The sequence below is a fragment of the Leucopleurus acutus genome, assembly GCF_964270905.1.
Source record: "Leucopleurus acutus genome assembly, chromosome: 18".
Taxonomy (NCBI): domain Eukaryota; kingdom Metazoa; phylum Chordata; class Mammalia; order Artiodactyla; family Delphinidae; genus Leucopleurus; species Leucopleurus acutus.
The window spans coordinates 47,298,165-47,314,541 of record NC_139160.1 but is presented as its reverse complement, the minus strand read 5'-3'; the positions used below and the strand labels follow the sequence as shown (position 1 = coordinate 47,314,541).

The 16,377-nt window shown below is 38.3% G+C and overlaps 1 protein-coding gene across 6 annotated transcripts in view; it reads left to right on the top strand.

Moving 5' to 3' along the window:
• Positions 1-16,377, top strand: part of KLF12 (KLF transcription factor 12) — a 450,478-nt gene that overhangs the window by 327,786 nt on the left and 106,315 nt on the right. For all 6 annotated transcript variants that reach the window (XM_082859606.1, XM_082859602.1, XM_082859605.1 and 3 more), the window contains one exon: positions 3,723-3,858. In XM_082859606.1, coding sequence (XP_082715732.1) covers positions 3,723-3,858 — 136 coding nt within the window. The remainder of the gene's footprint in view (positions 1-3,722; positions 3,859-16,377) is intronic.

Below are 16,377 nucleotides of genomic sequence, written 5' to 3'. Positions count from 1 at the left end.
CTGGAATGTGTCCGCTCGGTCTAAAGTGACTTCAAGTCATCGAGCCAAGGCCAGAGTCACTGTGGGAAGGAGCCCCACGAGAGACTGGCTACAGGGAGACACGACTCATTGGGATGATCTTTACAGTGGCATTGACTATAGGTGGGTGTTTGAAAGGGTAGATAGGTGCAACTTCAGGTGTTGGGGGTTCTGCAGTTATCTTCCAGAGTTTGTGTGACATGGAGTGAAGTTCACACCGCATTCCCCAGTACCTCCACCTCGGGGATGACACTTCCACCAGCAATGAGCTGGAGTACCCACCCGTGTCTGATCCCTTTTTTCATTTAAGAGGAATAAAGTCTCAAATGTAAATTCTTTTCAGGTGCTTATAGTTTTCCAGCTGCTCTCTTACTTCGGGAAATAGGTACGTTTTTGGTTCTGGTGCCCAGGTAACTTTTCCATTTTCTCCGCATGGGCACCCCCAAAGAATTGGTGTTCCCTAAATGAGCTGAGAAAGTCAAAGACTAATGGAGGTTAACTAGGATAAATGTCCCTACCCCACATTTAATAAAAATAGAGTGGAATTATGCGAGTATGTAGATAAGCTAATCATCTGACCTAATCAGCAATGCACATTTTTTGTGTGTGTGTGTGGTACGCGGGCCTCTCACTGTTGTGGCCTCTCTCATTGCGGAGCACAGGCTCCGGATGCACAGGCTCAGCGGCCATGGCTCACGGGCCCAGCCGCTCCGTGGCATGTGGGATCTTCCCGGACCGGGGCACGAACCCGTGTCCCCTGCATTGGCAGGCGGACCCTCAACCACTGCGCCCCCAGGGAAGCCCAGCAATGCACATTTTAAGAAGCTTTTCTAATTACTTCCTCGACTTGGCTGAAGGTACGGTAAAAAGAGTTTCCCAGCATGATGGCAGCAGATGTATTTCATAATATTTATTGAAACTATTGGAAAGAAATCCTCAATTATAATGTTCCTGAAAAGTACATCAAAAAAGACATCATATTTAACATATTTTACACTCTCATTAAGATAGCAACATAACATAATTTAGATGATCAACTCTCACACCAGTTATTTGGAATCTCATACAGCGAGACTAACTTTCACAGCCAAATTGCTTACTGGTTAACCGCCTGTGTCTTCCTTGAGTTGTATTACTTACCTGTGAGAGCTCTAGTTGTCTTGCTAGAGATGGGACCAGAATATTCCCTTTTCTCTGGCTATCTGTTAATTTGATATCTTGGCAAAGGAGTCTTTGTGCATGGTGTTTCAGGAACTTGAAATGTTAACTTGTTGATGTTTCCAGGTGTATGTAACACCACACAGTATGAGATTTGGAAGCCTAGATAGGTCTATTACTCATTTCCTTGGTTGAATTTGAGCAGTTGTGAACGATTGTTAAGTGAATCATTTTACAGTGAGATGGGCCCAGAGGAAACCTATCGATGAATTCCTGGTTGAAATGCCTGTGTCATCTCTGTGTCTTGGGCTACTTGAGTGCTGGTTGTTCAGCTTTACCTTCCATTCTGTGGGCTGCCCAGTATCTTTCCAGTACATTCGTTTAATATAAGTTAGCCCGAGCCAGTTTCTGTTGCCTGTAGCCAAAATAAATCTTAAATGGTCTGATGCCTTCAGTGCCTTTGGAATGACTGAATACTTAAGTAGCTCTCTGTTATTGCATAATTGTGGGACTGGTTACTTTCCTCTACAAAGAGTTTCTCCAACATCCCTCTCCTAAGAAATCTCTAGAGATCAGATGGAAAAGAAAGTCTTTGTCCTACCATGTGGTAAAAAGACAACATTCAAGGACTCTTAATGAGCGTCACTGCATAATTCATTCCTGGCGTTGGAGTGAGTGAGTGCTGTATCGGTGGAAGTTACGAGTGCCAAGTCACATGACAGTGAATTGTTTTATTTGAGGATAGAACCAGAAAAGATGGATAATCTAATGTGTGATTTAATTTCGTCGCTAGTGACTTTGAAACTGGAACATAGTTATGCAATTGAAAGTCATCAGATGTAACACCGTTATGTCCAAACTCTTAAATCTCTAGGTCAAAGTTTCTCAGCCTGGTGCTATTGACGTTTTAGACTGGTTCATTCTTTGTCATGGGGCACTGACTGTCCTGTGTTTTGTAGGATGTCTAGCAGCATCCTTGGCTTCTGCCTTCTGGGTGCCAATAGCATCCCCCTTCCTTCAAGTTATGACAAATCAGTGTGTCTCTAGACATTGCCAGATGTCTTTTGCCGGGGGCGGGGGGCAAATTTGTCATCAGCAAAGGACCACTGCTTTAGATTAGTTTCATTATTTTCTCTTTAATTTAGCCAACATTTACCAAACACGTCCACTATTCAAAGTACATTTTCGTGTTTATACTTACAGGCAGAATGTATGTCAAGTACACTCACACCCTAGGTTCAACAGATATTCGCTCCTTCCTAACCAAGTTTAGTTAGAAATATATCAGAACTCTCTAGGTATAGTTTTTCTATTCATATGGTAAGTATTAGGTAGAATCATGAGAAATTGTCTTTCGTGGTTTAAAAAATGGGAAAATATCAGCATTTTCCTGTGGCTCTACCTAATGTATGATGCACAGTAACAGCAAGAAAAAAAAATGATTTGAGAAAAAAAATGAAACTGTAAATGTACCCAAATGTCATTGTAACCACGATTTTAAGTGTATTTTGCTTCTCTTTACAGCTAGTGGTGGTTTCAGAAATCTTTTGTAGGCAGCTTGGAAGAGCAGGCTGAGGGAGCTGGCTGAGGGTTGAAGTCATATGTTTTAGCAATGCAATTATGTAGCTAGCGCAGTACTTTTAATTTAGAAGGTGTGCTTCTTCCGTGCCTCAGCTGAGAGGGCTGATGGAAATCCTAGGCGGTGGTTGCTAAAGCTGTTCATAAAGAGAAGGCGGTGGGAATGAAATCTATTTTTTAAAATATACATTAGTATATTAAATGTTGATGGTGATCCTCTCATTTAAAAGGATCTGGTGGTCCCCATCAACAGGAGTCAGAACATCAGGCTATGTCCTGCTTTGGCCAGTTTGCAGCGGAAGGAGGATCTTATCTAGAAATGCATTTTTGGAAAATGAGATCAGCATAGAGATGAAGGGCACTTTCTAGCACATGTAGACACAGTTAAAATGCTACTACTTCAGTCATTTTCCTGCACTCAGATCTCCACTTAGAGCAACAACGAACTGTGAACAAGGATTCACTGTAGTATGAAGAATACCTAAACCTTTATGTTAGTCTTGTAAACCTTGTCGTTCTTTAAGCTTCTGATGGGAGCCCTAAGCAAATAAAACCTTCTCTCCCTCCTGCTCTCCACCTTCCAGGGAAAGTGCTAATGTGCAACGAAATGGCCAGAGCTCTGGTTGCAGAAGCAAGAAGAAGCCAGAGGGTAGAACAGTAACTCATGAGCTACCTAATCAGCTTCTCAGAAGTTGGTAATATTGTAGATTTGACAGTTTCTATTCCATAATCATCCCCTGAAACTACCGAGAGCTGATGGAGGTTTTATAAATCAGATGAACAAGGGATAAGAGTCAGTGCGTGCTCAGTCCATAAAATACGTCGCTTTCACTAATTCCTGGGATTTCTGGAGAATTCCATGTGTGTGACATACACAGAAGAGACATTCCATGCTTGATGTTGGTCCAGGACAAGGTTAACTTTCTGCACACTAATTTTAATTCATTATATATGCCTTTTTTTCCCAGCACAAATGGACCCCCGAGGCCTATCTCCCAGACAAAGTAAAAGTGACAGTGATGATGATGACCTGCCAAATGTGACCTTAGATAGCGTTAATGAAACTGGATCTACGGCCCTTTCCATAGCCAGAGCAGTACAAGAGTAAGTATCACATTCTCAGGATGAAATAAGAATTGCCAAGGTGTTCAATGGATAATGGAAACAGCAGCATCTCCTGTTCCCCAGACCTGTCATTCTAGCTCTGAACGGGCACATGTGTCAGCATCTTTCCATTCAGCCTTGTGTTCTCTGGGAGGAGATTAGGGGAAACATGGAGTGTTTTGCGTAGTTGAAAATTTGTATTTTGAATAGAAATGAGACTTCTTTTTTAATACTTCCCGCCCCTTCTCCTTAACTCTGAAAAAAAAAAATTGTTCTTTTCGAGTGTCACTATCTAATTATCATCATTGTTTTCATTATTCATATAGAACAGTCAAGAGAGGTAAAATATGACAGGCAGTATTATCTTGTGTTGATAGGAAAGTACAGAGCAGCTTTTTTGAAATTTAAAATTTGGAAGATACTATGTTACCCCTTTGAAACATTCAAATCATATGTAATTTTTAAAGGGATCGTTTCTCACTCCTTTAACTGTAACACAGAGTTAGAGTTTAGCCCTTTTTCGTTGAAAATAGCTGCTTTTTCATCATTGTCAGTTCTGTGTCTAGAATTTCACCTATGACTAGTCCATGTGTATTTTTTCTCTAGCATAATTTTTAATAACATAATTTTAAAGAAGAGGAAGATTTAAATTAAGCCACTGTTACTGCCAACACAAAAGTTAATTAACACTTTACTTAAAATGATCTTAGTTACCTCCCATGTATTAATTCTTTTTTCCCAGGTATTGACTAAATATCTACTCTGTTTCATGAATTAGGCCTTGAAATTTAAAAAAAGAAAAATTAGTAGGGCATTTTAGAATTTAAAGCCTATGTGTGTGTATATGTGAGGGTGTATAAAATGAATCTCTATGATAAATAGGTACTAGGTATATTATATATTAGAGGAAACAGGATATGGAAAATCTAATGAAATTGCAGTCAGAAAGATTTGGGTTCAAGTTCACATTCAGTCACTTAATAGCCATGTGACATCTGGCAAGTTAACTAACCACTCTGAGATATTTCTTCATCTGTAATAAGAAAGAATACGTACTTTATAGGACCATTGTGAGGGTGTGGTATAGTTACAAGGCATGAAAATTGAATTGCAAAGTTTTGACAGATGAGAGCCTCAAGGGTGAAATTAATATTATTATTAGTGGTAGTAGTAACAATAATGGTAATAGTGTGTAGTATAAGTACATGACAACTAGTAAATATAAATATTGCAAGTGTCCTGCTGATTTTACAAATGAAGATACTGAGGATGAGAGAGGTTCAGTGTCTTCTCCAGAGTCATATAATAAGTGGTGACGAGACAAAGTTTAGGACTTCTAACTCCCCAAACATATCTTTTTCTCAAGAGTGCCTGTAATGTCTGTTACCAGTCATATTCTTCCACTTGAACATGTATAAAAACACTTTTTTCTCTCATTTGTTCCAGTAACTGGTTGTAGTAACTTAGTTTCTCCAAAGCGTTGGATCAGAAGGATGGCTGAAATCATATTTAAGTGCTAGCATGCCCGGTCACTTCATCACCAGTTCAGTGATCAGCACAGTGATTGTGGTTTTGTGGGAGCTAAATCTTAAGATCAAGGATTCCACGTTCTCACCTGCAAAATTAGACTAAATGATGACAAAGTTCAATTCTGAGATGAATCATAAGTTTCATAGACATTTTAATCACAGTTTTCCTGCACCATATAATATATACATAATTTGTGTGTGTGTGTTATAGATATGTGTGTTTCTGTAAGTTTGGCACTGTGATTACTAAAATCTAAGTTATGCTTACTCCATTTCGGGCTTATCGAGCAAATCACGGTATTAACATCTTAAACATACCCATTTTTTGTGCTTTTAATATTATGTGCTGAGAATATAATAGTATATTTTAATATGAAACTTTTAATAGCAGCCTTAGGAACTGGAGCTTCATTTTCAACATAACCTCTCCGATTTGCTTTGTGAAAACATTTGTAAGCCCCACAATATTTTGTTCTGACGGTGCATTCGCCTGCCTTTATTACTATTGCAAAAGTTGCATGTGTATCTAGGCAAGTGCCAGATTCATTATTCATGTAAGTGTTTTCATTAAACGATTAGTAAAGAATACTGAGCTGTCACTTGGGAAGCCCTAGAATGCCAGGACCCATCAATAGTTAATTAACCATCACTCAAGAAGGAGTATGTGTGTGTAAACACTGAGAAGTGCTAAGATACTGTTAGATGAAGCAAAAAGAATGTTCTGCAGAGACCTCTTAAATATAGGTGTATTTCAAAACTTAAAACAATATGTTGAGGAAAATTTTATTCTGGGACAAATAAGTATATAGTCCTTGTTAGAGAATTTTTTTAAAAAATCTGTACTTAGGTTTACCCAAAGTTAACTCTCGGTGGATATGTCTTCCTGCTCTTAATTTCTCTGATTTTTAATGCATGTCTCTGTTTCACTATTAATTTCCCTTTCCTCTTTTTTCTGTTTGCCTTTGGATCTTGATGGCTTCTATTAACTCAAAAGCTGTCCAACAAACAAAAAAATTCCAGTACACTATGATCAATAAAATAATGCTTCAAATCGTAAGAGGATTGAACACCATCTTGGCATGTACGAGATGAGAGGATTTCAAAAGACATCCGTGCATCTGTTTCTGGCACTTGCAGAACTTTGAGTTAGGTGAGAAGGATGCCTGCAGGTAGAGAGGTGATACAATCAAGGGTTTATGTGCAATAGAGGTAGCACATTTTAGAAGCCCTGGGCAACCAAAACACGTCTCTCCAATTAAAGCCATGGTTTAGGAGGGGTTTGAAGGCATGCCTCTTATCTCATTGGCCACCAGTGCAGTGTCAAGGAAGAAGCGGGAAGATGAGAAAGGAAGCTATTAGGAAAGACTGACACTAGAGAGGGGCGAAACTGCCTTGTCCTAGGCCAGCCCTTCAGGCAAGATCCGAACCCACAAGGTGACTCTCTACAACTGAATCTCTTCTTTGTCTCCTTTCCCATTCGGGTTCATAGCCTTGCCTCATGCAGTCATCACCATAGTTTGAATTTTTAATTTGGTGGCTTACTTTGCTGACATTATTATATTTACATAGCATAAACCTTAAAATGCTAATAAATGCTCTTTTTAAATATTTGGTATTATGCATTTTACTGGTTTTTAAAATGAACGTTTATTAAATCTTCAGTTCAAGAACTTTTCCTTTGATTTGAAATGCAGAAGTTGTTAGCCATTGCACCTCTCCCCACCCGAATATATAATATTCAGATACTCTTGTCTTTGAATAAAAAGGAACAATGCTTGGTGGCTAGAGCTGCAACCTAAGTTCACTTCCATTTAAATAGATTTTTATAGCAAGGCTCCTGAACTGTGCTTGAACCAATCATTGCAACTATTTTCATTGATTCACTTGCTTCTCGTTTATCAGCTCAGCCTCAGTGAATTCAGATAAATGGGAAGAACCGGCCATAGCGAGGCCTACAGACAGGCTCTACCCTTCTTGTATTTCAACTGTAGAGATACTGTCCGAGCCAGAGACAGTGTATTCAAGTAATTCTGACAAAGCCAACTTCCGGCAATTCATAGAACATCTGTTTTGCTTAGGTCTGGTTTGTTTGTTTTTTTTTCCCCTCTGATGCTATAATAGGATCATTACCCTTAACTACTTGACAAACATAATTATGAAATAAGTGTTTGGAAAAAGAGAGGTACAGGCACATGATTAGAGCAAATTATTATAATTAACTCTAACCCTAGGCAAAACAATGATATTTTTTAAATAGGTAAAATTTGGCTCTCTTACTCAGAGCCTCTAATCTCTGTACCCCTTTTTCTTCTTTTTTCTCTAACTCCAAACCTTCCTACTCCTCATTTGTTGATGCTGGTAGAATAATCAACTTCCTTCAAAGTAAAGTGTAAATGAATAAGAATATCTGAAAGCGGGCCCTCCTCAGAGGAATTAGTGTTCAACCAGGCGCAAGCCTTAAACTGAAAGAATAAAGGTCTAGACATGATACTTTCAGTAAGAGTGAAGTGGGAAAGGGTGGAGTAGAGGCTGGGAGAAGGCGATGAAGATTTTAAGGAGATGGGACCAGCTCTCCTCAGTGTCAGTTTTCGCAGAATTGGTAAATGCATGTGATTGTTTAACTCACACCATATCTGAGTTCTCTGCCCTCTCTGATCTTGATTGTAACTGTCAGAGTGGAAAAGAAGCAACATGCATTAGTAGCTTTTTGCTTTGGTTAGCATCCCTAAAATTGGAACCTGTTAAAAGGATATTCTTTTTAAATAGTTCCTTGTTAATTACATTTAAGCTAATTAAAACACTGGCTTCCTCCCCCTGTTTTTATTATATTGCCTGTGTCAAGTGCCCTTCTTCTTAAAGGAAAACAATTTGTGAATTCTGGAAATGAAGAGTCCCATCTTTATTTGCACTTAGATGCTCTTTGAAAGAACAGATATGGTAGCAAGTTGGATATCCTATTCCTTCAGAGTCTGCTACTGGCTCAAACATCATGATTTTTAATTTAGAAGGTTGCATCTGATGATCAGAGAAGGGTCAGAAATCTTGGAGGTTTTCGGTTTGGGTTTTTTGTGTGTGTTTTTCATTTTCCTTATTTTAAAATTCTTGATCCTTATTTCTGAATCTCCTCATGTATAACTTTGTTAATGTCTTTTAAATTACAGTAGAGAACAGTCCTAGAGATAAGGAAGAAAGAGAAAACAAAACTGTTACTGACTGACTTCTTTCAGGCAGATTCTGTGAGGACTTACATAGTTTTCGTCTAATTTGCCCATGCTCCTGTTTTTATGCACAAATAAACGGAAGCCCAGAGAGGTTTACTCTATCCCCAGAGGTCCTATAGCTGATAATTTGCAGAGCTCATATTGAAATCAGAGTTTGTCCGACTATAAACCCATATTCCTTTATGAAGGCAGCTCTTGTTTTTATGTTGTGGCTTTAATATCCCTAAACCGTAACTTTCTGAAATTAGCAAAGTTTTTTGACACCTGAATCCCAATAAGAATATAACTTTTATGAAATAATTTCAGATTTTTTTCATCTTTAAACTCGCTGTCACTTTAAATATAATCTGACTTAGGAAGAGATAATTCTATCAGATGCCTTCTCAGAAATAGTTCTTAAAAAGGTGTTCCACTTCTTTAAATCGCACACAGCATTATATTGATATGTGAAGAAATAAAGTACAAATACATTAGAGCATTCTTTCTATAAACTTCACTGTTACTATTATTTTAAGAAATTATTGTTTCAGTATATACATATGTGCTGACATTCCCAAAATGAGCATCCTTTTTAGAATTGCTTTCTGTCAATCTATAAAAGGAAATGTTTGTCCCAGGGTTGAAATGGTACTGTGTCATCTAATTTTGCAGCCCTTGACTGAAAGATTTGAGGGTATTTGGATCATGCCTCTTCCCTTGTCTGCTGATTAGAACGAACCCAGCTGAGCTGATTGTGCCCAGAGAAGAAGCCAGAGAGCTCAGTATGTCAGACAATTTCAGGGTTTTTTTTTTCTTTTAAATCTTTCCCAGATTCTTGTCTCATTAAAAGAAGCTATACTTTTATTTAATAAGCCTAATGTGTTTGGGACGCCTTCAAATCCCCACTTCATGCCTTAATAAAGAAATAGCTTTGATTCAGTTCTGTAGGTGGAAGTCTAGCTCTCTAATAGACTAATAATAGACATCATGGCTGATGGGTAAATCTGAGAGGCGTTCGCTGTCTTGCCAAGGAGATAAACACTTTTACGTTGCTCTTCTTCTAAAGGAGGTCAGAAAAAGCTCCTGATTTGATGTGAATGAACATAGGTAGAGTCTAAAGTGTATACTTAGCCTGCATCAACCCAACATTCTAGCAATATTAAAAATATATATATAATGATCACTGAGTAACTCAGTCCCTGGGTATTTAATAGCAAGATGAAGACTGTACACCCATACACAGTCATTTCTTTCACTTTGATGGGACCATGTTGGTCCCACTTTCGTTTAAAGTCTGATCGGTTTTTGATAATAATTTGATATTTGAGCTGTTCTGTGAATTAGCAAATTAAGTCATGTCTGTATTTGGTGAATAATTAATTCATTTATTTAGCCCTGTGTTACATGCTGGGGATACAGGATGAATGATTCATAGAACCTTACCACAGGGAGCTCAGAATCAACATATATGAGGCAAATCAAAGCCCAATGGGATAAAAGCATGAAGGGCTGCAGTGAGGACGGGGGGAAGGTCACGTAGCTCAGTCTGGAGTAGAGGAAAGCATTGACATGCGGTAGGAATGTGTGAGTTCATAGTAACTGGCGCGGAAGTGAGTGTGGCGGAGAGCTGGGAGATGCAGCTGCTTGGGGAGGTGGGTAGGGACCTGATCAGGAAGGGTGAATTTATTCTGTAGACAATGGGGAGACATCAGTAGGTTTTAAATGGCAATGGCGTCATCAGCTTTGTGTTTTACAGATTTCAGTCTCAAGGAAGCTGGGTCTGGTGGTGCGGGTTGAGCATTGTACATCCCAAAGGGTGCCATTTATATGACTAGCGCTGCCTAGCTGTCCACAGCTAGACACAGGAGCTTGTGGTGTATATATATGTATATGTATAGACACCCCGGTGTCCATACATGTCAGACTCTCCAATATAGTGAGCTGTTCAGAGGGTAGATAACATGTTCTAGTCTTCCATGTATCTCCAGGGCTGCTAGCACAGTGCCTGGCCAGGTACTTTTTTAAACACTAGAACAGCATTGAATAAAATAGACAAAATCACTGACTTCATGGTGCTTATATTCCAGTGGAGGAGGTGGGAGGGAAACAGACAGTAAGCATATGGTACCTCTGAAGAAGGCAAGTGCTCTGGAGGTGAGGGAGACAGGGTGTGGGTGCTGAGTGAGCTGCGAGGGTAGACAGCATTTACTCTTTCACGTAAGGCATTTAAAGAACTCTGAGAAGATTGTATGTTAGGAGAGACCTAAAGAGGCATGAGGTCAGGTCCCCAGGATATCTAGAGGAACCGCGCTCCAGGCAGAGGGAATAATAAGTGCAGAGACCTTAAGGCAGGAATATTCTGGAATGAATAAACAAACTCACTGACCAATAGAGAACATTAATTGTACAGAAGAAACTGAGCTCTGTTGATGCCAAGTAATGATTCTCCCATTACATCCCTAGGGAGAGGGATTCAGGACTGAATCTCTTTATCCACTCATACTTTTCCCTCTATGCTGTGATACAAGTTCTTTTCTTTTTTCTAAGGGGATCTGCAGTTTTTTAACCCACACAAGAATCAATAAACAAAAACAAAAAATAAATGCAAAACAAAACTTTTCTTTCAAAATTTCTTTCAAAGAAGTACTTACTTCTTTTGGGCCTGGGTTCTTGAAATCTAATTTTGTATCCCCTGATAAGTCAAAAATATTTATTATCCTAGAAAGTTTTTTTTTTTTGTATATTGTTACTGTATCTTCTAGGATACAGAAACATTCGTGCTTTTTCCCTAAAAATGATGCAACTGTTGTTCCAAGTGAGAGCTTACCCTCAGAATTTTTTATGCCTGAATCTTTTTGATCATTAAAAAGTAAAATAAAATAAAAGGCACCAGAATTCCCTGGCAGTCCAGTGGTTAGGACTCCGCGCATTCACTGTTGAGAGCCCAGGTTTAATCCCTGGTCAGGGAACTAAGATCCCACAAGCCATGTGGCACGGCCAAAGAGTGAGAGAGAAAAAAGAAAAGAATACAAGTAATACAATTTGTTCTAGAAATGCCAGAAAATACGAAAACCAACAAACAAAACAAACAAAAAAGAGCAAAGAAAATAAAAGGCACCATATATGAAAGCTACTACACAGGTGTTGCTGGTGTTTTTTTGTTTTGTTTTTTTTTTCTTTTGCCGTACGCGGGCCTCTCACTGCTCTGGCCTCTCCCATGGCGGAGCACAGGCTCCGGACACGCAAGCTCAGCGGCCATGGCTCACGGGCCCAGCCCCTCCGCGGCATGTGGGATCTTCCCGGACCGGGGCACGAACCCGCGCCCCCTGCATCGGCAGGCGGACTCTCAAACACTGCGCCACCAGGGAAGCCCAGTTGTTGCTGTTTTGAGAGTGATTTATATCTTGTCTCTTTGGTAGGCATTTGATACTCCATACATAATGCTAAGCGGCGAGTTTGACCTTCTCCCTCCCCAACTGAATTGAACATCACCTTTCTGTATACTACAGATATAAACAGATTATTTGTTTAGCCTTCCTAACCACTTAGAAATTATTAACTGAGTGTTGATTTGTTTTCAAACTGCCATGCCTCATTCTAATGTGAATTAATTACTTCTAGGTGATCAATTTAAAAATAGATAGAAATCAAACTTTTTAAAGCCAAACTTTTGTTTTTACATTTATTTTTAAACAAGGGGATTCCAAAGCTACATCATAGACAGAGTGAAGAGCCGCTTTTGTTTGAGAGTGGCTACTTATTTTTGCTACTTCTATATTTAAAAAAATTTTAGTGCCAGTAATTACTGAGGTGACTCATAATTTAAAATAAAGTGGTGTTTCATGTGGTCATACAGTATACTCCAAACTGATTGCCAGTATTAACTTGCTGCCAATTGCTTGACATACTTCTCTGTGTGAGATCTTTGTGTAGCTTTTTTCTTTCTATATGTTCTACCTGTAATTGCATTGCAAATTTATGTATACCATTTATATTTCTCATCCATATATTCTTAATGAGTGTAACTAGTGAGTACAGGTAGTCATTTCTCCTGCATTTTTGATGTGTGTTGACACAGATACTCAACGATGATGTTGAAATATTAATGTTTCGCTACAAGTTCCCAGAACTATTCATCACTCTTTCATTTATTAATATAGTCAGAGAGAGTACATATGACAGAAAACCATACTGTAATATATTTGAAATTAACTCAATTCACCAGGATATAATCTCTTCCATTTGCAGTCAAATGCTCTAGGCACTCTCTTCTTATTACTCTTCATGAGTTATTGCCATTGTACCATAATTTTCCGTCACTTTATAGCACTCTCCCACACTTGAATCTCATTGAATATGTTTACTTACATGTGTCAAATGAAAGTAGAAAATTGAAGGATACGTTTTCATGGAGAACCTGCTACTATAAAGAAAAATCTGACATAGATAAAAAGATAGCTTGGATCAGAATGAATCTTATCAGGTTGACATTTTACCATGATTTTGTGCCATCTACTTTCACAGTCACAAAGTTGAGCGTTGCCCTCAGTTGAAATCTAGTACATCACACATTATGGCTTATCCTAAAAGTTAAATCCCAAACCATGTGCAGTTAATGTAGTAAAAATGCCAGCAAATTTCTGGGTACAATTTTGGATCTTTTTTGTTAATTTGAACAAAGTTCTATCTATTTACCTACCTATCTGCACATCCTTTCAAATATCGATTAATGTTACTTTTGGTTGCAAATAACAATAAATGTTACAAGAGAACTTAAACATGGAATTATTTATCTGGGATAACAAGAAGTCTGGAGTAAGCAGGACAGGCTGATGGAGTGTCCTAAGGTTCGTCCTAGGGTTTCTTCTCTCTTCCTGTTTTGTTGTCCTTCAGTTGTGGCTTTCCAATGGTTATATGAAGTCAACTGCATCTCCAGGTATCCCGCCCTTATAATAGTCAGAAGAGAAGGAGTAAAAGCAAAACAAACTAACCAGAAGAACATAGCAACCAACTGTGTCACTTTTAAAAAGCTTTCCCAGGACACCCACCATGTGATTTCTGCTTATATCTCATTGGCCAAAACTAATTTACATGTTCCCAATTATTGGAGTATGGCTAAGGAAAAGAAAAACATGGACAGGACTGATTCAATTAATCAGTAATGTCTGCCACCAAATATTAATTTAATACCTAAGAAAAATAAGGCACCACCCCAAATTCAATATCAAGGTGTTTTGTTTTTTTTTTCCCTAATCATATATTGCCGCTATAATGCTGTGTAGCCAGTCATTCCGGAACTCAGTGGAATACCGTCATAAAACATTTACTTCTCTTCCATGTATCAGCTGGTCATTTGGAGCAGGTCTGCAGGTTCCTGGAGCAGTACTGTTCACTCATTTTTCTTAACCCAAAGGGCAGCCCAGGGCATGTATATCTCACAGCAGTGGCTAGAACACAAGAGGACAAGCCCTCTAGTACAAACAGATTTTAAGCCTTTGCTCACATCATTCATCTACTAGCATCCCGTTGGCCAAAGCAAGGCACATTACCAAGCCCAGCATCAATGGGGTGGGGAAATATATTCCTCCCATGGAGATGCAAAGCTTTAGGAGAGTGATGACTAGTGTACTAATATTTCGGGAAAAAAATGGCTGTTGTTTCTAGAAGCAATTGAAATTAATTTACCTATTTTTGAAATCTTATTTTCTAAGTTTTAGCAAAGTTTAGTCATGTTCTCATGAAATTTCTAGATGGCCCTGGTGGATCCCATAAATTCCTCTTTCTATATCTACTTAATGATGTATGTTTTAAAATTAATAACAAGTACATTTATTGAGTCTTGATATCTGGATTTCATCGTGTAAACTCTTATCTCCAGGGCTTACACTCTCAGAAGTGTTTGATTTTGCCAAGTGTAATAGAGTGGTGTTACAAAAGATGCAGCACGTAGCAAGAGGCTGATTCTAGCTGAATAAGCAAAATCTGTGAAATGTAGTTATGTTCAGTCTCTAAACTCAAATTAACATTGATTAACCTCTTATGGTGCACAAAGTGACAAAAAAATTAACATTAGCTAATGTGCCTGTTCCCCTGATTTCTGGAATTAGATAGCTGTGGACTGTTAGAGTGACAAAATACAAAACATCAAATTGAAACTATTACACAGGTAAGAGAAGATAAAATCTTTGAGCTAAAATTTCGTGACCTTTCAGCAAAAAGTGTTTGGGTCTTCATTTCTACATCCCTTCTCCATTTTGTTCTGTATATGTAATCACTGTTACAAGTGATAGAAAACATGGAATTGATTCTTGTAGTTTTGATTTTCTAATGCAAATATAAAACTCATTTTATTTATTTATTATTATTATTTTGCGGTACGTGGGCCTCTCACTGCTGCGGCCTCTCCCGTTGCGGAGCACAGGCTCCGGACATGCAGGCTCAGCGGCCATGGCTCATGGGCCCAGCCACTCTGCGGCATGTGGGATCTTCCCGGACCGGGGCAGGAACCCATGTCCCCTGCACTGGCAGGCGGACTCGCAACCACCGCGCCACCGGGGAAGCCCTAAAACTCATTTTAAATTGTACATTTAGAGAAGCTTTTCCTAGTATATAATAGTAAAGTGCAAACGAGGAAATTGATTAGAAAAAGTAAATGTCTTTCTTAAAATCAAGAAATTAGAATATCTTCTTCTCTACTTGGGTGGATTACATTGTTGGGGTTAAGATATTAATTTTTCACTGTAGCTTTTTATGAGGCTTATTATTCAAGTAAAGTCAGTAGACCAGTAAAGGTTTTACAATATGAGAATATCCAGCAAAAGTATTGTCAAGAAAGCAAACAAAGTAATTGTTGAATTAAAAGCATGTAATCTCTTCATAGACTAAAATCAACCTGGTTTTTTAAAAATAGATTTATAGCCTTGGCTTTTTACTCCTACATTTTTACCAAAGCTTCCAGATTGACAGCTACTTTGAAAACAAATCAGGAGTTTCATAAATCTTGCCATATGTATCTTTAAAAGATCAAGATTATCCTAGTGTTTTAAAAGGGATTGCATGATAAATTATTAGTCATGAAAATGAGTAACAAGTTGGTCACATGCCCAAAAAACTCAGGAAGACAATATCGGAAGTTATTGAAGTAGTTCAGACACGAGCACCTCTGGGCCTGGGCCAGGGCTCCAGTGGTGGCTTTTGAACCAGTAACAATAACCCTAAGTGCTGTATTAAAAATATAGTGCTTTATAAGTCTCTGTTTATTTTTATTATGTATCTCACCATGTTCCTAATGTAGCAGTGAATGAATTATCTCATTTTACAGATGAGGACAGTGTAACTCAGGAAAGTTAAGTACTTAGTAGGCATCATAAAACTAGTAAGTAGTGATGCTAACGGTGCCCGATCAGATATATTTTACAGTACATGTTAAAAGTGCTCCTTCCTGCATTCTGTCTTGAAGGGCAAGGATTTATGATTTATGGTTTAAAGGAATAAATGACAGTTTTAGTGATAACTAGACTCTAAAGGATAAGATAAAGGCAAAAGGAATGGCCATGCCTTTGCACTGAATAATGTAATTGAGTCGAGTGGGTGGAGTTTGAAAAAATGGTGAAACATACAAACAGAACCATCCTGTTGGAATTTTGAGATCTGGAACTGATTAGAGAAGGCTGGAAATACAGAAAGGCAGTCATTGGCATAAGAATGATTATTGAGGTTAATTTTTTTTTGGAGATATTATTGACATACAATAAAACACATATTTTAAAAATACAGTTCAACAAATATCA